The sequence below is a fragment of the Salmo salar genome, chromosome 14, assembly GCF_965601325.2.
Source record: "Salmo salar chromosome 14, fSalSal1, whole genome shotgun sequence".
Classification (NCBI taxonomy): Eukaryota; Metazoa; Chordata; class Actinopteri; order Salmoniformes; family Salmonidae; genus Salmo; species Salmo salar.
The window spans coordinates 46,367,904-46,393,338 of NC_138304.1; the positions used below are offsets into that span (position 1 = coordinate 46,367,904).

Consider the following 25,435-nt stretch of genomic DNA (forward strand, 5'->3'; position numbering starts at 1 on the left):
AGAGATAGTTACTCTATCATTACTAAATGTCAGTTTAATTTTCTCTGAAATCTTTAGATGGTGACACAGCCAAGCCGACAAGGTGGCGCAGCACCCCTCTTATTTGGAGAGAACCCTGGCATAGTGACTATTTCTTTGTTTTAAACACTTTAAAAAGGGCACTTCTGTCACGTCCTGACCATAGAGAGCTCTTATTTTCTATGCTAGAATAGGTCAGGGCGTGACTGGGGGGGTTTATTCTAGTTTTATTTTTCTATGTTGTTTGGTTCTAGTTTCTGTTTTTCTATGTTTTTTTTGTTTGTTGGATGATCCCCTATTAGAGGCAGCTGGTCATCATTGTCTCTAATTGGGGATCATATTTAAGTAGTTGTTTTTCCCACCTTTGTTTGTGGGAGATTATTTTGAGTTAGTGCATGTAGCACCTCTTCGTCGCGGTTTGTTGTTTTGTTTATGGTTTATTGTATGTCTTGCATAGTTTCACATTATAATAAAATATGTGGAACAATATTCACGCTGCGCCTTGGTCCGTTCCTACACAGAGTCGTGACAACTTCCGATTTTTTGGGTATTTCCAAGGACTCTCTGTATAATTACGAATTATTCCGTGTATTGAAACTTGGTAGATTTTCGGTATAATATGAATCCCTACTGGGTAGTGGTATAGGTTACTAAATCATCCTCATTCCTAGGGTACCATACATACAGGACATTCATTCACGCAAAACATAATAGTTTACGAGTATCATGAATTTCCCTCCTGGGTGAGGATCAAAGAGACCCCTCTCTCCCACCAGAGAGGGGGGGGGGGGAGTGGCCCGGTCCTATGACTTTAATGACCGGTCATAAACTCTCTCTCTGCACTGCAGTATGGAGAAGTCAAAAATCCTTTGTGTGTAGAGAGAGAGCGAGAGAGAGAGAGACTCTGCCCCTAAACTTTAACATCAAAAGGTTGGACATTGAAACAATATTTCTAACGTAAATGATGTGAGAAATGGTTGATGGGGCTCCAAACAATAATCATGTCAAATCAGTTGTTGTTTTGTGATATCATCAGGACGGTATAACTAAATAACAGTAACTCTACAAATGTATACGTCCCAGTTATCAGATTTACATCTAAATGTTGTGGAACTGATATGATTAAATGTGAAACTATTTGTGAGAAGACTAAATGTGATTTTAGCCTTCTAAATGAGCTAATTGTTTTTCAAGTCAGTAACCATGCCCACGTGAGCACAGACATTGTGGCAACGTGATGGAACCGCCCTCCAAGGAAAAGGCATAAAAGGACTGCTAACGAAATTTTCATTAGACCACATGCCGGGTTGCTGCCGGTGTGTAGAGTGGCTCTAGCTATACACTGAATAATCAACCATAGAAACCAGAAAACGTGGAGCGGTGGCTACATGTTGAAATGGTTGCAATTTAAATATAGACCAGTACATTGCCAGGGTGCTACTGGTGTGTGAAATGGTTTAAAACTATTAGACCAGTAAATGTGCAGCATGAGCTGAATTCATGACAAATGGTCTAAAACTACAACACCCCTCTGTAACTCGACGAGGGAAGAAGACTAGACTAAGACACCACCTGCAGCTCTGCATGTTAAGTAGTCTAGAACTTTGACCAAAGACACACGGAAGATCTTGTCCAACGACCATTGGAACATCTGATGTATCCATTCTAACGAACACTTCCAGAACAAAGAAAGTCTACTTCTACAACTGAGGACATTGTGACCTCTGGTGGACAACCAGAGACATACACAATCAGAGACTTCTGTCGAACTACTCTCCACAGACGGACCGGGCGATTTCAACAGAGAGATGACAAAGACATACACGCGTAAATATATATATGCATTGCAATTATTTTTGAATGAGCGGTCGTTCATGTGCAAAGTATTCATATTCCCATGAGCATAACTTCCACATGTATGTACAACAAGTTGACTCTGTCTCTCCCTCTCCTTACATGCCCCTCCCTTTTCATTGTGTACCAAGCCATCATATTGGGTTAGTCCACTAGGGACCTTTCATTGCATTATGTTAGTAATCAATGTATAATCTATCCTGAGTGTGTGTTTATGTATTTATGTGTGATTATTTAGTTAGTTAGTAAATAAATAATTAATCCAATGTGTATCGCTGAATCATCATTTAGACTAGGGTGCAGATTTGAAGTCAACGACGTTCAGAATAAGACTGATACGAGGTAATAATAATTAATGGATAACTAATAGGATAACGATATATTCAGAGTTAATTAGGAAAACGGTAACTCATTAAAACAAACTTTTTCCGTGGTGCCCCAAGATTGCTAATGAGTTAAATTGTTACATGATTCATTTAATCTCGTAATAATTGAAAACAATAGTTAATTGATTTGTTAAAATAACAGTCATCACATTAATGGTAGTCACGTCACGAGCTAGAATATAATTACATAGCGATACACCTCTAACAGGTGAGTTACTAGAGATACACCTCTAACAGGTGAGTAACTAGAGATACACCTCTAACAGGTGAGTAACTAGAGATACACCTCTAACAGGTGAGTAACTAGAGATACACCTCTAACAGGTGAGTAACTAGAGATACACCTCTAACAGGTGAGTAACTAGAGATACACCTCTAACAGGTGAGTAACTAGATACACCTCTAACAGGTGAGTTACTAGTGATACACCTCGAACAGGTGAGTAACTGGGTTATACTAGAGATACACCCCTAACGGGTGAGTAACTGAGTTATACTGGTTCTCTCTCCCACGCATGCCAGGCCCTGAGGTCAACATCAGATTCCCACTACTGTAATGCTCCCTGCATTTCCCCCTGCTACGTCTGACCAGCTCTAAGCTGCTGCGGCTAATGGGAGAGAGGAGGAATTACTGGAGAGTGGTGTGCTGTTACAGGCATATTGTTTTAGTTCAATGAGACACGAGGTATGATACCAACTCTTCAGGAAAACGATCAGATCTAGGCTGAAGACATGGAGCATGGTACAGGAGATGTTAAAGAACAGAGGGTTTCTGAGCTATAATAAATTGTTTTTTAGGGATCTTTCGCTCTCTCTCTCTCTCTCTCTCTCTCTGTCCACCTCTATCTCCGTCTCCCTCGATCTGTAACCCTACAGTACCCATACGTACTGTTTCTTGGTGGGGACCAGGAATCCCACCATCTCCATGGCCTGATGAAGCCTCTTGAACTCACGCCTGAGGTCCTCAGCATCTTCTAAATTAAAGTCCTCCTGCAAAGTGAAACAGAGCAAGAGAGAGAGGTGAGTGTGTGTGAGTGAGAGAATGAGAGAGGAGAGAGTGTGTGAGTGAGAGAAAGGAGAGAGTGTGTGAGTGAGAGAAAGAGAGAGAGGAGGGAGTGTGTGAGTGAGAGAGAAAGAAAGAGAGAGAGAGGAGAGAGTGAGTGAGTGAGTGAGTGAGAGAAAGAGAGAGAGGAGAGAGTGTGAGTGAGTGAGAGAAAGAGCGAGCGAGAGGAGAGAGTGTGTGAGTGATAGAGAAAGAGAGTGTGAGTGAGAGAAAGAGAAAGAGAGAGTGTGTGAGTGAGAGAAAGAGAGAGTGTGAGTGAGAGAAAGAGAGAGTGTGTGAGTGAGAGAAAGAGAGAGTGTGTGAGTGAGAGAAAGAGAGAGTGTGTGAGTGAGAGAAAGAGAGAGGAGAGAGTGTGTGAGTGAGAGAAAGAGAGAGAGAGGAGGGAGTGTGTGAGTGAGAGAAAGAGAGAGCGAGCGAGAGGAGAGAGTGTGAGTGATAGAGAAAGAGAGAGAGGAGAGTGTGTGTGAGTGAGAGAAAGAGAGAGGGCGAGCGAGAGGAGAGAGTGTGTAAGTGAGAGAAAGAGAGAGAGGAGAGAGTGTGTGAGTGAGAGAAAGAGAGAGAGCGAGCGAGCGGAGAGAGTGTGTGAGTGATAGAGAAAGAGAGAGAGGAGAGAGTGTGTGAGTGAGAGAAAGAGAGAGAGCGAGAGGAGAGAGTGTGTGAGTGATAGAGAAAGAGAGAGAGGAGAGTGTGTGTGACTGACAGTGTAGCTGTTGGAGGTACGTGTTGTTTTCAGGCTCAGTGTGTGTGTGTGCGCCAGGGTTTCCATTGGGGTGCATAACCCATTAGGACAGGGGTTCCCAAACTGCTTTAGTACACAACCCCATTTTGATATCTGAAAATTCTCATGACCCCAACCATGTGGCAAAAAGTATGTATTTACAGCCAATGTTTCCTTGTTTTATTTGGGGCTATGGCAGTCAATTGCAAAACATTTTAACAAAACATTCTATATATATTTATACTCCGGACTCCGACAATGCTCGTCCTAATATTTCTAAATTCCATTATTTTACTTTTAGATGTGTGTAGTGTTGTGTATTGTTAGATACTACTGCACTGTTGGAGCTAGAAACAGAAGCATTTTGCTACACCCGCAATAACATCTGCTAAATATGTGTATGAGACCAATAAAATGTGATTTGATTAAAACAGTATTTCTGATTGTCTTTTCAACTCACCATCACATACTTTTAATGTGGGGGCTATGACAGTCAATTGCAAATTAGACGGACGTAATGCCTCGTTCAAAACAACTGGTAACTCGGAAATCTAAATCTAATTTAAGACAACTGGGGGGGGGGGGGAACGAGCTCCGACTGGGAAAAATCATTTTGAATGGAATTCCAAGTTAGGACGTTTGGTCTCTTTCTAAAGCTCAGACTTCCCCACCTAAAGATCACTGACATCATGATTTCACCTTGTTTTTTACCCAGAGTTCTGTTTTTCTCACCCCCACCAATGAGATGGGTATGTTTGATGCATGTCGCGTCGGAGCTTCTAAAAATCAGGGGGCGTGGTCAACAGTGCGCACCTCATCTCTGCCTAGTTAAATGTAAAAAATATATCTATCGTCACTTCCAGGCTGGATGGATATTTGGTTTTAATGCAGACGAGAGCACTTCTGAATCCAGCTTCACACAGACATGAGCTGGCGAAGGTGACCATGAGTTTTACTGCTCTGAGGGAGACTTGAGTCAGGAACCAAAACTCTTCCGTAGTGACCCGTGAATGCATTGTCTGCAGCATTCAGTCACCGCTCGACAGGCCGCACTTGAATGTTGCACTTGAATCATTGCGATTCAAGCGCAACGGTCAAGTTCTGCCCCCACGATTTAAGAGCAACTCTGGTTGAATTTTATCTTTCAGATTTCAATAATTTTCATTTAGATTTTTAAAATTAACCACATACAATTATTGTCAAATCAGTCGACCCCACAAGCGATCACAACCCCTAGTTTGGGAACCATTACATTAGAACCTCCACCAACGCTGTTCAGAATGACAGAAATCACATGTAAATTATGGTAATGCATCTGAACAGAACATGTAACTCATGTAATGAAGCAGCCAATAAAACGTCATTTTCAAACATTTGTCAAAATTTCATTTGATGGGAAAACACCATTCTAAACAGAACGCCTGACAGCGGTTCCATATGTGACAGAGATGAACATCTCGGTTAGTAACTTAGAATCTAATTACGCAACAACTACTTAGGGTTGCTAATATGAGTAGGATTATGCCTTTGGCTTCAGGACAACGAAATAAAGTTTATATGAAAACTGATATAACAGGAGAGAAATGTCATAGCGGTGGGTCCAATAGGGAAGTAAATGGGAGAATTTTATTTGCCAAAATTATACAATTTCTCCTGCCTATACATAAATATATATTTTTTAATTGTTCACCAGAAAGCATGACTTAGCCACAGAGGTACCGATGATCATGAGCTATCATGAGCTTCTATACAGAAATTGCTGTGGATTGTTTCAAATCACAAGCTCGTAGATCTCTGCCTGGGCTTTACTTGGCTCATCGCACTCTAGCGACTCCTTGTGGTGGGCCGGGCGCCTGCAGGCTGACCTCGTTCATCAGTTGAACGATGTTTCCAGGTTAAGCCGGCAGGCGTTAAGAAGCAAGGTTTGGCGGGTCAATATTTCGGAGGACGCATGACTCGACCTTCATCTCCCGAGCCCATTGGCGAGTTGCAGTGATGAGACATGATCAAAATTGGGGAGAAAATGGAGGTAAAATACAAAAAACAACTATAGTTCCTCACAGTAAGCTATTTAAAAAACCTTTCCAACAATCTCCCCCTCGATAATCACCTATCCTCGGTGTGAAGGCTATGAGGAACTCATAGGCTATGAGTTCCATTCGCTCATTTCTTTCAGTGGTGGAAATAGTACCACATTTTCATACTTGAGTAAAAGACCTTAACAGAAAAGTAAAATACCAAAAGTAAAAGTGAACGTCATCCAGTAAAATACTACAAAAGTAAAAATCATTTCAAAATTCCTTATATTAAGCAAACCAGGCGGTACCATTTTCTTCTTTAAAAAAATTAATTACGGATAACCAGAGGCACACTCCAACATCATTCACAATCGAAGCATGTGTTTAGTGAGTCCACCAGATCAGAGGCAGTAGGGATGACCAGGGATGTTCTCTTGATAAATAATACAATTTTCCTGTCCTGCTAAGCATTCAAAATGTAACAAATACTTTTGGGTGTTAGGGAAAATGTATGGAGTAAAAAGTAAATAATTTCCTTCAGGAATGTAGAAGTAAAAGTAAAAGTTAAGTAAAGTACAGATAGCGCCAAAAAACGACTTAAGTAGTACTTTCAAGTATTTTTACACCACTGATTTCTTTAGCCGCCAATGGATCACGGTGTATCAATGTGTCCATATGGGGCTCTCGCATTAGCTTTTTCATTTTTATCATTTTAATTCAGATTTTTATGATTAAACCACATGCCAATGATTTTGAGAAACAATACATTTTTATTTTTTAAATGAAACTGTTCCATGAAAACGTGCATATGAAAATTATAACTGGCACGCAGATTGGTAGGAATTAAATAAATTGTAAGCTTTCCCCAAACTTGAAACTCACGCGCCACATATGAAGTCTTTATAAAATAACTGCCTCCACGTTTCCATGGTGGGATTTTGCCTATAGGCTACTTTGAAGCAAGACATGCCTCATAATATGAAATAAAACATTCAGGTTTCAAACAAATAAGTATGTTTTAAAAATACATACTTGCTGTTGTCTGGTGCGCTTCAATTACCAGTTGAGAAATACAAATAGTAGCTCTTTTAAAAAAAAATGTTATTGTGCAGCAAATCTGTTTTTAACGCGCGATCGCATTTAGAATTGTTGCGTAATGAATGGGCTTCTTAAAGCGTGTTTTATTCCAGCAGCAACCAGCTGAGGAGCATTAGGAGAAATCCCACTCAAAATAAATCTCTGTATGCTGTGTTGGACAAATATAAAGATACATGATGACTAACGAAAACAAAACACATGCTATTTTATTTACACTATATTATCCAAATTAACATAGAGACCAATAAGCATGATGGTCAAATGTATTTCCATCAACAAATAAAAAGTGTTATTTTGCAATGGGATGTTTTTCACCTGGTCATTTTGGCCGGCAACAGTAACAGTTTTATTTATCGGCTTTTCATTCGTTTTTTTTTTTGTTGTGTGTGTGTGTGTGTACCTGTTGTAGGTATGTGTAGTCTTCAGGATGCAGCAGACTGAACTCTCTCTGCTCCTCCTTGGACGCCCCCACCAGCATGTAGTAGAACACATGGTAGTTCCTAAAGGTCAAGGGTCACAGGTAAAACTGTACTGTACAGAGGACCAGGGGAAAACTACAGGCCCCAGTTATAGACTCCTAGTCAGGTAAGGTAGTCAGGAACAACGTAGGGTTCCTGTCATAGACTGTTAATCATTAGTGTCTAGATAGCGTATGAAATACGTAATAACTAACTGGTTTAAATGGGAGTGATTGTCTGATTATTTGTCAACTTGACAACTACTTACACCAGCATTTACAAACCCTTTATAAAGCATACCTTAATGTAGTTAAGGTTAAATGTTACCTACATTTTTATTTTACATTATTATTATACATTTTTCTCAGCATGCGAGTAATTCTGTCTAGACTAATATTTGTTCAGCTGCTGTTAAATGGTATCTGTACAACAGTGCTAATATTTCTACCTTCTACCGGGTGGTTGGAATTAAAGTCTACTTGGCTTTCTTATTAAGTGAAGCTTCACACCAGGTTTAACTTGAACTAAAGAGAGTTAAGTAATAGTATAACCAAATCCCCTATTTAGGCACTGCAGTCACAGGAGCGCATGCTGTGTGTTCTGCATTAACCCCACAGCCTGTTAAAGTGACGTGTTCAGAGAAAAGCAGATACTATGACAAATGAAAAGCTCCTGTACAAAATTCATGGTCTGAGATTTTGAGTCAAAACAGGAAATTTCCTGAAATTCCACTTCATAAGAAACTGAGTCGTCCTGGACGTGCTAGTTCCCGAGTCGGCCTGGACGTGCTAGTTCCTGAGTCGTCCTGGACGTGCTAGTTCCTGAGTCGTCCTGGACGTGCTAGTTCCTGAGTCGTCCTGGACGTGCTAGTTCCTGAGTCGTCCTGGACGTGCTAGTTCCTGAGTCGTCCTGGACGTGCTAGTTCCTGAGTCGTCCTGGACGTGCTAGTTCCTGAGTCGTCCTGGACGTGCTAGTTCCTGTCTCGGCCTGATTCACTAGGAGTAATTGTCAAGATAAGAAATCAACTCTGGCTATCGCGCAAATTATTCATTTACATCAATAGTGTGGAAATATGGGTCAGGTCCGTGTGTGAGTGAGATCTCTGCTAGCCCAACCATACCTCTCGCTCTTATCTCTAAACACTAGCCGACACTTCTCCAGGAAATACTTCTCTACTACCGCCCTGCAAAGGAAACAGATAATCAATACAAAATCCCAACCGATAATCAATACAAAATATAAGCAAATAATCAATGCAAAATACAAAACAGATAATCAATACAAAATACAAAACACAAACATCTGACAGAAATGTGATTTGTCCACAAATTCTTGATTTATGTAGTTTTGTCTGCTTACTAAAATCAAGCCAAATGGTTGTGCTGTGAACTGAACTGAAAGGTTACGACATCAGCAATGTACTAGACAAAGTCCCCTGTGGTCACGGTGACACTGACAGCAAGGAACTACACAAATAAACCAATTACAGTTAGATTCAATTTTTGCCAGAAACCCACCAATTAAAATGTGGTTGACCCTTGATGAGGAAATGCCCTAAATATAGCCTGCTCCCAAGATCTGTTTGTGCTCTTGACAACTCAATTGCAGTCACTGTCAAGTCAAACATGCTGTTTGGCTTGGTAAGTCCATAGCGAGTTGTCCAAGAGAGCAGAAATAGATCGGCACCCAGTCTAACTAAAACAAACCACTGAACTGAATACAAAGTGATAGATAGCTTGTTTTCTGTGATCTTGCTGCTATCATGCCAAGTCATAAAAAGACAGATGCTCCTATTGTATTCAGTACGTGTTGATAGCATGATAACACTGCCTCACCCTCTCACCACCCCACTCTCCAGATAGTTGACCTGGATAAACTTCCCAAAGCAACTGGAGTGGTTGTTCTGAGCAGTCTTAGCGTTGCCAAACGCCTGTTCAGAAACAGAGTGGAGAGAGAGTGGAGAGTAGAGAGAGAGAGAGCGAGAGAGAGCGAGCGAGAAACAGAGGGGGGGAGAGAGAGAGGGAGAGAGAAGGGATATTATGTACAATTCAATAACCCTCACCAGTTTGAGTAACCGTAAGCAAGTTCCACTAGAATTACCTGACAGATACAAAACATTCCAATTATGTGCTGCTGCGAAAGACATTAACTTAAAAGTTAAAGGGGTTGTATACAGTAAATTGTATGCTAAGATGACCCAACAGGCAAGTGCTCTTATTTCCAGATACTCCTACACTATGTTACTGTGATTAGGTTCACTAGATGAGCAACATGTGGTTTTGGGAGGGACCTTATGACAAGCCAACAGAACGACTACAGTGTGATGACACCGTCATGACATTCTGAGAAGGCCTGATTCCATGGTTACATGCACACAGAGTCAATAGCCTGATTGATAACAGCTTTGCGTAGGCATATTGTAGGAAATGCACCAGTGACTGAGAATGAAACGAAAACTCCGTTTCAGACAGCCACACATCACTGTGTGCTGTTTTTCTCTGGTTAATAGATACATTAAAGACAACACAATGATCAGCTAATAACATGACACAGTTAAGTGACCAAACCAGGGTTGTTTTTAGAACACTGAAGTATGAGCAAGCGGTTGGATTTTAACAGTGAGGAGGTATACGATGTAGATGTGCTTTTTCTTGCCCAGAGTGAGCCTTTTAATTTGCAGTGAGGAAAAGCCGGCAAAACCTTGTTCAAAATGAAAACCCAGGTTCAATAAGTGCCTGTTAACCCGGCAGCCGACCTGTTCCCCATCTGTCCAACCAGCAAAGAAAGGACATACTCTTCAGCATCTGATCCCGTTAGCGGGATCAAAATCCAGCGAAAAATCATATCGCCAATTAGCATAAAAAAAAATCATAATTAAAAAAAAATAATAATAATATATATATTTTTTTTTTATAGATACACCTCTCCTGAATCGACCCACGTCGTCCGATTTCAAAAAGGTTTTACAGGAAAAGCAAATCATTAGATTATATTAGATGAGTCCATCGTAAAAAGCAGCTTCATAGCCATTTTCCGACCAACCACTTGCATCACATATAATCAAAAAACAGCTAAATGCAGCACTAACCTTTTACAAACTTCATCAGATGGCACCCCTAGGACATCATGTTATACAATGCATGCATTCTTTTGTTCAATAAAGGTCATATTTATATATAAAAACAGCATTTTACATCTCTGTCTGACGTTGACTACCTAATTTCCCCTCAAAAGCGTCCCGGTAAACAATGCTACATTTCAATAAATTACTATACTATAACGATTTTTTAAATGTATATTGTCAATCTAACATTTATAGATGAATATCTCTTGAGAACACCCGTCATACCAGATTTTAAATTAACTTTACTGGGTAATCACACTTTGCGATAAAAGGAGATGCGATACTCAGAAAATGAGCTAATATACAGAGCTCGGCGCCATCTTGGAAGCAATAGAATGTACCATCTCATCTTGTATAATATTGTCAATAATCGCCTACCTTTAGTTGTCTTCATCAGAAAGCATCCCAGGTCCACAACAGATGTATTTTCGGTCAAAAAGTCCATACTTCACGTTCCATTAACCTGATGTTGGTAGCGTGTCCTATGGCTCTCTCGAAGCGCAGCTCTGAAGTTCAGAATAAATGCAATGCTCGCGCATGTAGGTTCGTTCAAACATGTCAAACGTTGTATAAAATAAATCTTCAGGGCCTCTAACACCAAGAGAGCCAATAAGATTCGAGGGGGATGATGTCATGGCCTTTAAAACCGTATCCAAAGGTGGGGGCAGACATGGCCGCCGGCGTCATAATGGTGATGGCCCATCCCCTGTGACCAATTTCAAACTCGTGTCATTCACTGAGTTTTGACTCTATAAGGCTCAAACCACTGTGAAAGGACTGGCGACATCTAGTGGAAGCAATAGGAAGTGCTCAGTGAACCATTGCTCACGGTGTGATTAATAGGCAAAGTGATGAAGTCGAGTCCACAATTCAGAATTACACTTCCTGTTTCAATCGGTCTCGGGGTTTTGACTGCCATATGAGTTCTGTTATACTCACAGACACCATTCAAACAGTTTTAGAAACTTTAGAGTGTTTTCTATCCATATATAATAAGTATATGCATGCCCTATCTTCTGAGTTTGATTAGTAGGCCGTTGAAAATGGGAACAATTTTTTTTCAAAATGCGCTGTGGCGCCCCCTATCCTACGGTATCCTAAAGCAATTCCCATCATGCATCAGCCAATGAGAACAAGCCAACTCACATCCTGTTCAATTATCAATCACAAGGCATGAAATACCAGTTAAAAGAAAAAAGAATCCATCCAAAACACTCATTCCTATAATTTACAGTGTTACATAAAAAATGTTAGAACAATAACAAATGTTTAATTTTGTCGTTATAATAAGGTTGGTAGCAACATGTGAAAATCGTTGTGGAAATCTGTTGCAGCTCAAGTCGACTACAAAACCCACAATGCAATGCTCTATGGGCTTCCTGGCTGGCGAGCTACACACAATAATACCAAAGTCAATATCAGTATATGAAGTAGCTAGTAAGCTATAAAATCACCTAAACAAACTATCAGGAGTCTACAATCTCACCATGATCAACCTGCAGATTGATGTGCCTCACAGAGTGGGGTCTGACATTTACAACGGTTACCATGCAATGCACCCTGGACTGAAGAGGCAGACAAATAGGAAAAATGTGTTAGACCCTCTGTTATATAAAAACATTTCTCGAGGTAGGAATATACAAACAAAATATGATCAATGGCTCATTGGAGAGAAGACAACCTCCAGCATTATGACTTGGCCAGTACTGAAATCTGACATGATCATTTTTCTGCATTCTAATAGTTGTATTCCTATTAACTTCCAGTGTAGTGAAGCGTTATCGCAATGCTACGTCATACCGGACACATTTCTTCCTGCTGGAACGGCAATAGCTCAGATACACATAAAAACATGAACTATATATATATATATATATATATATATATATATATATATATATATATATATAAATAAAAATAAATAAAAAAATCGGTAGAACGTCGATCAGAGATGCACAAAAACAATATAAAAAAAAAACATTCAAAATGGGTGAATCTTAACTTTAATGAAGTTATACGTATTTTCCTAGCACACATTTCAATACTTTAGAGCAGGGTTCTCCAACTGGCTGCCTGCAGGCTGAATTTGGCATGCGGGTGATATTATTTGGCGGACATTTTTTTATTGGCGTTCATAAAAGACTAAAAACACCAAAAAAAATCAGCTCCAAGTGATTTACATTTTGGAAATCTGTTCCAAAGTATTCCCATGCATAATAGGAGAGATGTATGTGTTCGTATACAAGGTTTGAAAGAAAGAGCCCTGTCATTTCAAACCTAAGTCATCTAGCACCACAATGAGATAGGGTGCAGGCCAGTTTAGTGGAGTCTGCCCCTAGCAGAGTCAGTGTAGATAGCTCAGTTTTCCCCATTGAGACCATGTCTGAGCCTCGATCTAGGTTTGGCAAAACTAAACATGGTGGTGTTCTCCTTAGTAATCTCAGTTGAAGAGATTGTGATAATATATCTCACATATTGCAAAATAGGGTTATCTAATGTTAAAACCCTCACTTCCAAGGAAGTCAATGAACAAATCACTGATCATAATCTTGATGTGATTGGACTGAAACATGGTTTAAGCCTGATATATTTACTGAGGTAAAAGTATGGCTCTCCTCCGGATGTGTACAAACTCACTAAAAGTGGCGGCAGCAGCAGATTCTGCTGTGCGGAGGCAGAGTCATTAGATCATTTATTTTGGTACTGTCCATATGTAGCTCGTTTTCGGTCACAGGTCCAGGAATGGCTGAAGAACTGCAATATTTACCTAGAACTAATGCTGCAGATAGCAATACTGGGTGACTTGAAGTCATAGTCAATCAATCAATAATATAATAATTATTTTAGCAAAAATGTTTATCTTTAATTTACAATCTGTAGAAACTATGAGAATAGAAAGGTTCATTACTTTTGTGAAGCATAACAGCCCAGTTGAACAATATATGGCAAATAGAAATCCAAAATGGATGGTGTTAAGATATAGATGGGAGGGGTTGAATGGAGATGAAGGGTGGGACTAATAACAAGATAACCAATGTAAAACATACGGGGTCTGTAAAATGTATATTGGTTCAGAACTTTTGTGAAATAGCAGTTATAAATAGAAATCAAACTGGATGGACATCAGAAATAGAGGAAGGCCAGGATGAAAAAACCCCAAAATATAGCCATTGTAAAAAAATAGATTGTGTCTGTAAAATGTGTACAGTATGTATAAACTGAAGGTAGAAGCATAAGAGTTACTGTTTACTAGTTTACTCCAATTGGGGGAAGGGTGATAGGGTTTGCAGGGAATAATAAAGGTATATTCTAAAAAAAAAAAAACACACACACCCACGTTCAGAAGTTTGGGGTCACTTAGAAATGTCCTTGTTTTTGGAATATCTACATAGGTGTACAGAGGCCCATTATCAGCAACCATCACTCCTGTGTTCCAATGTCACGTTGTGTTAGCTAATCCAAGTTTATCATTTTAAAAGGCCAATTGATCATTAGAAAACCCTTTTGCAATTATGTTAGCACACCTGAAAACTGTTCTTCTGATTAAAGAAGCAATAAAACTTGCCTTCTTTAGACTAGTTGAGTATCTGGAGCATCAGCATTTGTGGGTTCGATTACAGGCTCAAAACGGCCAGAAATAAATAACTTTCTTCTGAAACTCGTCAGTCTATTCTTGTTCTGAGAAATTAAGGCTATTCCATGCGAGAAATTGCCAAGAAACTGAAGATCTCGTTCAACGCTGTGTACTACTCCCTTCACAGAACAGCGCAAACTGGCCTCTAACCAGAATATAAAAGAGGAGTGGGAGGCCCCGGTGCACAACTGAGCAAGAGGACAAGTACATTAGAGTGTCTAGTTTGAGAAACAGACGCCTCACAAGTCCTCAACTGGCAGCTTCATTAAATAAAACCCTCAAAACACCAGTCTCAACGTCAACAGTGAAGAGCCGACTCCGGGATGCTGGCCTTCTAGGCAGAGTTGCAAAGAAAAAGGCCCATCTGTTCATTGCTCTATCATAAGCTGCCTCTAATGTCTTTTTAGAGAATTTGGCAGTACGTCCAACCGGCCTCACAACCGCAGACCACGTGTAACCACGCCAGCCCAGGACCTCCACATCCGGCTTCTTCACCTGCGGGATCGTCTGATACCAGCCACCCAGACAGCTGTTGAAACCGAGGACACTTTCTGTCTATAATAAAGCCCTTTTGTGGGGAAAATGTATTGTGACTGGCTGGGCCTGGCTCCCCAGCGGATGGGCCTATGCCCACCCAGGCTCACCCATGTGAAATCCATAGATTAGGGCCTCATGAATATTTCAATTGACTGATTTCCTTACAGTATATATACTGTAACTCAGTAAAATCTTAGAAATTGTTGCATGTTGTTTATATTTTTGTTCAGTATACATAAACTCAGCAAAAAAAGAAACATCCTCTCACTGTCTACTGCATTTATTTTCAGCAATCTTAATAAATATTTGTATGAACATAACAAGATTCAACAACTGAAACATAAACTGAACAGGTTCCACAGACATGTGACTAACGGAAATGGAATAATGTGTCCCTGAACAAAGGGGGGGGGGGGGGGGGGGGGGTCAAAATCAAAAGTAACAGTCGGTATCTGGTGTGGCCACCAGCTGCATTAAGTACTGCAGTGCATCTCCACCTCATGGACTGCACCAGATTTGACAGTTCTTGCTGTGAGATGTTACCCCACTCTTCCACCAAGGCACCTGCAATTTCCTGGACATTTCTGGGGGGAATGGCCCTAGTCCTCACCCTCCGATCCAACAGGTCCCAGATGTGCTCAATGGAATTGAGGTTCGGGCTCTTCGCTGGCCATGGCAGAACACTGACATTCCTGTCTTGCACAGAAACAAGCAGTATGGCTGGTGGCATTGTCATGCTGGAGGGTCATATCAGGATGAGCCTGCAGGAAGGGTACCACATGAGGGAGGAGGATGTCTTCCCTGTAACACACAGCATTGAGATTGCCTGCAATGACAACAAGCTCAGTCCGATGATGCTGTGACACACCGCCCCAGACCATGACGGAACCTAAACCTCCAAATTGATCCCGCTCCAGAGTACAGGCCTCGGCGTAACGCTCATTCCTTTGACGATAAATGCGAATCCGACCTTCACCCCTGGTGAGACAAAACCGCAACTCGTCAGTGAAGAGCACTTTTTGACAGTCCTGTCTGGTCCAGCGACAGTAGGTTTGTGCCCATAGGCGACGTTGTTGCCGGTGATGTCTGGTGAGGACCTGCCTTACAACAAGCCTACAAGCCCTCAGTCCAGCATCTCTCAGCCTATTTTTGACAGTCTGAGCACTGATGGAGGGAATGTGCATTCCTGGTGTAACTCGGGCAGTTGTTGTTGCCATCCTGTACCTGTCCCGCAGGTGTGATGTTCGGATGTTCCCGATTCTGTGCAGGCGTTGTTACACATGGTCTGCCACTGCGAGGACGATCAGCTGTCCATACTGTCTCCCTGTAGCGCTGTCTTAGGCGTCTCACAGTACGGACATTGCAATGTATTGCCCTGGCCACATCTGCAGTCCTCATGCCTCCTTGCAGCATGCCTAAGACATGTTTACGCAGATGAGCAGGGACCCTGGGCATATATCTTTTGGTGTTTTTCAGTCAGTAGAAAGGCCTCTTTAGTGTCCTAAGTCTTAACGACTGTTCCACAGGTGCATGTTCATAAATTGTTTATGGTTCATTGAACAAGCATGGGAAACAGTGTTTAAAACCTTTACAATTAAGATCTGTGAAGTTATTTGGATTTTTACGAATTATCTTTGAAAGACAGGGTCCTGAAAAAGGGCCGTTTCTTTTTTTGCTGAGTTTATAAGTCCCTTCTGGGAATATACTACTTCCACATACCCCGTACTGTTACAGAATTAGGTTTTTCCATTTATATTGTGAGGTTGGACATTAGGTGCACCGATTGGTGTAACTTCGTTAGAAAGTATGTGTTACACCTGTGCTGGCTTGTCATCTCGTTAGTTAGAAGGCATTTCACCTGTGCTGGTGTTACATTCCCCAGCAAGGAACCAAAACAAAAGAGGAAACTAACAAAGAGTTACTAACTACAACCAAATCGAAACAGGTGGGGTTTTAGGAGGGGTTCTGAAAAACACTCACGGGGGTGTCCACTGAAAGTTGACTAACAACAACAACAACTAGGGCTGCAGTCCAAACACTTAAAAGACACACCCTATCCCCTCAAATTAAATAGACACTTCTGATGACATATCATGATGTCTGACGAGTATACACGTGCTGGGCGAGGGAGGAAGGAATGATTTGTAAATGGACCGCTCAGGAAATTCGTCACTCGTTCATCCCACGATGATTGTGTTTTCTGCCACCGGTAGCTTGTGGGGGCTTTATATGCACTAGAGTCAATTATGATTACATGTCTACTTATTAAATATATAATTATGAATATAGGCCTACTGTATGATAGCTAGCAAATGAATTAGCTAACTAACGTTAGCCTGTCTAGCTGGAACTTCTGAAGAAGGAAAATGTTTTATTTCTACAATTTCCAAAAGATAACCAAACAAAAGCATCACATTTATGAGATGTGCTACTAATGCACATGATGGCACAAACACAATTTCTAACCTTTTTACATTAGTTTTTACTTACACTTGTATGTTGACTTCTCCCTTGTTTTTACGTTTTGGTGGATTTTTCTTAGCGGATGTACAATCGTCACAAATTGAATTATGGGGAGTTTCAGGCCCCGGAGTGAACATAATAAACTTCCCTTGCTTGGCTAATCATTTGGACCGCCCTCCAAAATGGTTACGGGGATCCCCTAAGGGTATAAGGCGAGGGTAAGTGGACAAGGGTGTGTCTTATGAGCTTGAATCGCAGCCTGGGACTTAAGACACTAACCATGAGCGCCCACAAAATTTGCCCAAAAAGAGGCAAACCAAATTAAAACCTACACCAAATTTAAAGACAGGAAGCGAACCAAAAGGTGGAGCCAAACAAAAACAGGGAAGAGCAGATGTATTTTTTTTAAAACATTTTTTAAACATGCTTTATCAAATAGGGTGCGCCAACTAAAGGTGTTAACCCTCCACATCTCAAGACAACTGGAACATTGGGCCAACCACTCTTAAATAGCACTTGGGCCAGCACAGGTGAAACACCTTCCGACTAACGAGGTGACAATCAGCAGAGGTGTAACACATACTGTCTAACAGGGTGACGTCCAACCTCAAAATATTAATGGAAAAAACGAATTCTGTAGCAGTACCTTTAACTAACCATGCGCTTGAACGCACCCACTGTTTGACAGTCAAATTCCCATCAGGAGGCAAACAGATAACCCCCTTCAATAAACAAGGAAATACAGCATAACTGTTGAACTTCCTGATCGACATCTATGATTAGAAGAGTAACATTTCCTGGGCGACCCACAAGGTTTTGCGCTCACAAACCAATTGCCGCAATTCAACCACAAACTCTCATTCATGATACTTTCTCGAGAGTGCAGTAAACACCATGCCATCTTCTCCTCTCCAGAGTGCAGTAAACACCATGCCATCTTCTCCTCTCCAGAGTGCAGTAAACACCATGCCATCTTCTCCTCTCCAGAGTGCAGTAAACACCATGCCATCTTCTCCTCTCCATAGTGCAGTAAACACCATGCCATCTTCTCCTCTCCAGAGTGCAGTAAACACCATGCCATATTCTCCTCTCCAGAGTGCAGTAAACACCATGCCATCTTCTCCTCTCCATAGTGCAGTAAACACCATGCCATCTTCTCCTCTCCAGAGTGCAGTAAACACCATGCCATATTCTCCTCTCCAGAGTGCAGTAAACACCATGTTAACTTAATCTTTCAAATATTTCAAACACGACTTATACTTTCCACCAATAAATGTGGCAGAGGGCCAAATAGATCAAGAGAGAAAATAAGAGAGAGAGACAGGGTGAGCGTGTGTGAGAGAGACAGGGTGAGCGTGTGTGTGAGAAAGAGAGAGAGAGAGAGACAGGGTGAGCGTGTGTGAGAGAGAGAGAGAGAGACAGGGTGAGTGTGTGTGAGAGAGAGAGAGAGAGAGAGAGAGAGACAGGGTGAGCGTGTGTGAGAGAGAGAGAGAGAGAGACAGGGTGAGCGTGTGTGAGAGAGAGAGAGAGAGGGTGAGCGTGTGTGAGAGAGAGAGAGAGAGACAGGGTGAGCGTGTGTGAGAGAGAGAGAGAGAGAGAGAGAGAGACAGGGTGAGCAAGAGTGAGAGAGAGACAGGGTGAGCGTGAGTGAGAGAGAGAGAGAGAGAGACGGTGAGCGTGTGTGAGAGAGAGAGAGAGAGAGACAGGGTGAGCGTGTGTGAGAGAGAGAGAGAGAGAGAGACAGACAGGGTGAGCGTGTGTGAGAGAGAGAGAGAGAGAGAGAGACAGACAGGGTGAGCGTGTGTGAGAGCGAGAGAGAGAGAGAGAGAGAGACAGGGTGAGCGTGTGTGAGAGAGAGAGACAGGGTGAGCGTGTGTGAGAGAGAGAGAGAGACAGGGTGAGCGTGTGTGAGAGAGAGAGAGAGAGAGACAGGGTGAGCGTGTGTGAGAGAGAGACAGGGTGAGCGTGTGTGAGAGAGAGACAGGGTGAGCGTGTGTGAGAGAGAGAGAGAGAGACAGGGTGAGCGTGTGTGAGAGAGAGAGAGAGAGAGACAGGGTGAGCATGTATGAGAGAGAGAGAGACAGGGTGAGCGTGTGTGTGAGAGAGAGAGAGAGAGACAGGGTGAGCATGTGTGAGAGAGAGAGAGAGAGACAGGGTGAGCGTGTGTGTGAGCGTGTGTGAGTGAGAGAGAGAGACAGGGTGAGCCTGTGTGAGTGAGAGAGAGAGACAGGGTGAGCATGTGTGAGAGAGAGAGAGAGAGAGAGAGAGAGAGACAGGGTGAGCCTGTGTGAGTGAGAGAGAGAGACAGGGTGAGCATGTGTGAGAGAGAGAGAGAGACAGGGTGAGCATGTGTGAGAGAGAGAGAGAGAGAGAGAGAGAGAGAGAGAGAGAGAGACAGGGTGAGCGTATGTGAGAGAGAGAGAGAACAATCGAGGAGAGAGAGAGAGGAGTGTAATTAGAGAGAGTTGTTGTATATATGGTAAGCAGGAATTGTCAGGCAGGCGTAAAAGCGTCGCCTTGTTAACATCAAAAAGCCATTTCCCTTGAAAACCAGAACATCCAGTCTCTGCCCAGTCCAACAACCAGATGGTCCTGTTTCCAGGGGAAACAGCTTTTGGATGTTAGCAAGGCGACACTCCATCTTAACTCCTCCACATTTACTCGATTGGTTGAACGGTGCAGAAGAGGCCTACATCTCCTAACCATGTGAAAAGTGTTGTTTTTTGCTGTCAGATAGAGAGAAGGGGGAGTCTAGTTCTCCGCCGTCATAGCGTTACCTCGTCATGGGGAGTCCATCAGGACACCAGAGGCTCGTCCAAAACACTGTAGAGAATCTAGTACTGTTTTCATAAAACGTCTTAGAGTAGGATTGCTGATCTAGGAGCTGTTTTGCCTTTTAGATCATAATGAATAGATTACATGGACGGGGGGGACCTGATCCTAGATCAGCACTTCTACTCTGAGGCGCTTTATGACTACGGGCCCTGGACCTTGATGCTTTCTCAGTGCAGACGGCAGAGCAATGAGAAAATTGTAAAAGTGTTTAATATCAGTTGTTTTAATCAACGGTCATCCTCATTAATGAGTGGGCATTATGCATACAGTGATCCAGTGTCATGTGATTATGAATAATGTAATGCAACTGGCTAATTAGACTCAGAGAGAGTAGAGACAAAAAGGCACCAACTGTATACATTAAACAGTACTGAGGTTTCTGTAGTAACTACCTACTGTGCTTCTGACTTCCTGAAGGCGGAAAGGAAGTAGTACACACAATATAGCTTCGTACGTGTCCTTTAGTAAAGAAGTAATTAAAAACTTGATATAGGCTAGGCTCCCCTTTATTCCTGAACACTGTGAGAAGTGGGTGGCAGGTAGCCTAGTCCAGGAGTGTTGGGCCAGTAACCGAAAGGTTGCAAGATCGAATCCCCGAGCTGACAAGGTAAAAATCTGTCGTTCTGCCCCTGAACAAGGCAGTTAACCCACTGTTCCAAGGCCGTCATTTAAAATAAGAATTTGTTCTTAACTGACTTGCCTAGTTAAATAAAGGTTAAAAAAAAAACAGCAAGCTATGATGGACATTTGGTCAAAGTGAACTAAAATCAAGGATTTGCCTGGAGGCTATTTGCACAACTATCTCTGTGAGGTTTCATCAGGTAAACTGACATCATATGGTTAGGGTTGTTACGGTGACCGTATTACCCGCCATACCGGCAGTTATGAGTCACAAAGGCAGTCAAATTCCACATGACCGTTTAGTCAAGGTAATTAGGCTTCTTCCAAGCTCTGATGCTGCTGATGGTCATTAGAAACCTACCAAACTTGCTAACTGCCTGTTACTCAGCACTCTATTGTCCCTCTAATCACTCTGACATCAATACAAATGTAATGGAACATCTAAATCAAACACTTGATGAGAGCTCATGTTGCACAACATTTCTATAGGCTGTGCAATTGCAGGAGAAAACAGAGTTTTGATGGCCTCTTAAAAAGAGGAGGATCCCATCAGCTTTCTATAGGCTAGGCCCACTATATGCATTTATCATCTCTCCTAATATTAAGCACATTGCTTATATTTACAACAGGAGTATGTATAGCCTACCTGGCTGGCATGAAAATAAACCACGGGGAAAAGCATCCTCCATTTGCTATTTAAGTGCATAGATGACATGTAGCCTACTATCAGGCTATATTACATGGATTTATTCAAAAAATAAATTAAATGGCTTGTTGGCTGTGTGTGGAAGCCAGGCGATGCTAAATGTGCTTATGTTAATTAACGGTCAATTAGCGTGACACCGACAGTTATTTGCTTGACAATCAACGGCTGATGAAATTTTGTGACCGCCACAGTCCTAAGTGTGGTCAGTGGTTTTACTGCATGTTGTTGTTCACACTGTCCTCTCAGTTACACCGGAGGGAAATTCACTTCACACAACCTACTGATTTACAACTATTTCCTGTTTCCTTTCCTTCTCACGGCACTTAATTAATACGCTGAAAAATACTCTCGCAAATAATCAGAGACCTTCCCTTCTCCTGCAGCTATGCAAGCTTCAGCGTCTGACATTGACTGCCAACGGAGAATGAACGTCACGTAATGATAGATGGAGAGACTGAGAAAGAAAGAGAGAGAGAGAGAGAGCGGGAAGGAAAAACAGAGGACTGTTGTTTGGGTAAGAAACATGAAAAACACCTGAGAGAAACCTGTTGGACCTGTTCACAGAGATAAAAGAAAGAATCTAGGGATCACAATGCACCTTGGGTAAAGGCGGGAACAGAGTGCTTCTTGGAAAGGGGTGGGGTAGGACACAGGATGGAATGCAGCTTTGGCAGAGAATGTTTTGCTTCCTAACCCTGACAGCTGTATAGAAAACACAGTCTCAAACAGCACTCTATATAGTGCACTACTTTTGACCAGAGCCCTTTGGGACCATAGGGCTCTGGTCAAAAGTAGTGCACTATATAGGGAATATGGTGCCGTTTGAAACACAGTCAGTGTTTGTCTAGCTTTTCATTGACACATCCAACTGTAAATAAATAAATCCGAGGCCACACTTTTGGGTGCAAACAGTAGCTCTTGGTTCATGTGTGTATATGGCTTCCTGCCTGCTCTAGAGTTGCCTGGTTTACCACATTGCAGCTGAGTTCTCATCTGAAGTCTTTCACCCAAAGATAATCTCAAACTACTGCAGGTCTGGCCAGAGTCTCTTCTCTGGAGTCTAGATCAGTTACACTTCTCATTATGAAGTCTTATACTGCTTTATTAACATTCATAGCACCTTATAGATGCGGTCATCGAGCATTATGAAACTATAAAGTGTATCTTTATAAAGAAACTATAAAAAGATAGTGTGTTAGACTTACTATCTCATCGTAAAAAAAACTAACACAGAAACCATGACAACCGCTCTAACATGGCTACTAGAGATAATATTCAGTCTTTCCAGGAGGCACCAGCAGCACAACAGGAAGTGAGGCGAAGAGATTAAAGCAACAACAACAAAAAAAGTCCACACATCAAACAATATATATTTTTTTTCTTTAGTGCCGTAGCCTATAGCGGTCTACTCCCCCGCGCATCGAGCATATTAACTGCTTCTGCATCAAAGGCCAGTTGGAAAGAGGAGGAGATGTAGAATGTTTGACAGACTAAGCAGTGTATAAGTGAGCAAAACAACAGCATATAATCATTAGTAAACACTCCCGCTATTAGGTAAGGATTATCTACATGAAAACAAAGTAAAAAATATATATATTTTTTTTATCCTTAAAAAAATGAATGTAGGCTAGGCCGATTTAAACGGCTTTTGACAGTTATTTTATTTTCATGACGATCTTCATCCATAACCGTCAGTTACACGGTTATTTCACACACACACACACACACACACACACACACACACACACACACACACACACACACACACACACACACACACACACACACACACACACACACACACACACACACACACACACACACACACACACACACACACACACACACACACACACACACACACACACACACACACACACACACACACACACACACACACACACACACACACACACACACACACACACACACACACACACACACACACACACACCCCTTACCTCCAGAACAGGCCCTGCTCCTAATATGGTCCTCTCCACCCCACTGCTGTAACCCTTCTGGCTCAACGCCGTCAGACAGTGAATCAGGAAATTGGCGCTCTGGGTTTTCCCTGATCCGCTCTCCCCTGATATCACCACACACTGGTTCTCCTGCTTCTTCAGCATGGTGTGGAACACCACGTCCGCCACCGCAAAGATGTGAGGGCTCAGTTTTCCAAGTGGCTGGTTGTTGTACATTTTGACATACTTCGGGTTATAGATGGGTAGGAACTTGAAGGGGTTAATGGCGACCAGGATGCCACTGGCGTACGTGTAGATGTTGTGTTTGTAGAAGCGCTGGCGTAACGCGGCCAGTATAGTGTCCTCGGTCAGGGTGGAGAGGCTGCACAGGTCATCATATTCCTCCGGTGAAGGTACCTCACTACCACCAGTCCCTGACCCCAGATCCCCTCCACTTCCTTGGGCTTGCAGGATGAAGTAGTACCCCTCCTCCTGGGGATGCTGGTTCCGGGCCCCTCGGGGCCACAGCAACACCCTCTCCACGGGCATCTCAGAGTCCCCTAGCATCCTCTCAGCCCCTCCATCCTGCCTGACCTCCAAGAGGGCGTAGTGCCGGGTCATGTCCAGGCCCAGCGTGGCCCCTGCGTTCTGGATAACCGTAGCGGCCGTGGTCCGAGGGCTGACCTGGAGGGTACAACATGCAGCCACGTCCTGGGGCAGACGCGGGTAGATCTGGAGGATGACGGTCTGCCGTTGCTGTAATTGATCCATGTCCAAGCTGGTTGTTCTCGTCACACCGTCAGACACACTCTTCCTGCTGGCTGACACTGGCACTGCCCTCCTCCAATCAGCATGCAACCACTGGGCAGGAGAGAGCAAGAGAGACGAATGAGGGGAAAACGGGAAAGAGAGACACAGACAGACAGAGATAAACATTACAGTGCAAGTGGCATTACACTTTCTACAATCGTAGCTTTTACAAAACACAAAATAATAACATAAAAAGGGGAATGTGAATATTACTTTTTATTCTATTTCTGCTGACATATACATATTTATGCTACACATTTTCTAACTCTATTCAGGGTTTTATAAGGTGCAGAGATTTAACAGGATAATGTGTCTAGAGAAAAGAAAGGGAAAGGTGACACCCAGTTACAAATTAACCCAGTTCTCAAGAGAAGCGAGTGAGTACTAGTCTTGTCTCAGCATGTAAAAAAAAAAAAACTGGACACACCAGAACAGGGGGAAAAAAATGCCAAATGCTTCTGTTTCACGTCCACAACACAATAAACTTTAGTATTCTCACAGAGCTCACAGAACTTTCAAACGATTTCTCTAATTCCCATTCCCTACATAATATGTCAACCAGAGACAAGCACATTCAACACCTGTGATAACATTAATACTAATCAAATGTTATTCCTCACCTGACATTACGGTCCGGTCATTTCAATGCTCTACCGCTCTATAGTTGACAACAAGGAAGGCTTCTTTTCCACCAGGATTCCAAAACAACTTCATAAAAATAAAAAAAATTCACATACGCAACTGAAAAGTAAAAAATAATGTAAAATATGAACATAAAAGCAACAATAATTTAGAGTTAGTTGGCAGCAACTCGATACTTGAAATGTAATGCAATTTGAATGGTCATCGAAAATCTTGTAGACAAGTTGTTCTCGTCCTTGTCGAATTGTAACTTCCTATATCTGCTGTCCACACGCCGTCTTATTACGGGGGCGTTCTCCAGCTTTCATGACAACTCGGAAACTTGAAAACTCCGAGTTTTTTTTGTTACGTAAATCTAGCTACCTATTGGTTGATTCTATGAACGCATTTCATGCAATTCTACGTCCTTTACACGATAAAAGACATTAGCGGAGTATTTGTTTAATACCACACAAACGGCCAAATGCGGGCTACTAGTGTGCAACACGCT

The 25,435-nt window shown here is 42.2% G+C and overlaps 1 protein-coding gene across 2 annotated transcripts in view; it reads right to left on the reverse strand.

Annotated features, from left to right (window-relative positions):
- LOC106569614 (unconventional myosin-IXb) overlaps positions 1-25,222 on the reverse strand; it is a 63,659-nt gene extending 38,437 nt beyond the window's left edge. For both annotated transcript variants that reach the window (XM_014141155.3, XM_014141154.3), the window contains exons 1-6: positions 24,924-25,222; positions 23,494-24,354; positions 9,448-9,542; positions 8,733-8,795; positions 7,555-7,654; positions 3,147-3,247 (exon numbers count right to left, since the gene is read on the reverse strand). In XM_014141155.3, the coding sequence (XP_013996630.3) occupies positions 3,147-3,247; positions 7,555-7,654; positions 8,733-8,795; positions 9,448-9,542; positions 23,494-24,264 (1,130 nt within the window). In that variant the 5' untranslated portion in view covers positions 24,265-24,354; positions 24,924-25,222. The remainder of the gene's footprint in view (positions 1-3,146; positions 3,248-7,554; positions 7,655-8,732; positions 8,796-9,447; positions 9,543-23,493; positions 24,355-24,923) is intronic.
- Positions 25,223-25,435: the final 213 nt, after the last annotated feature.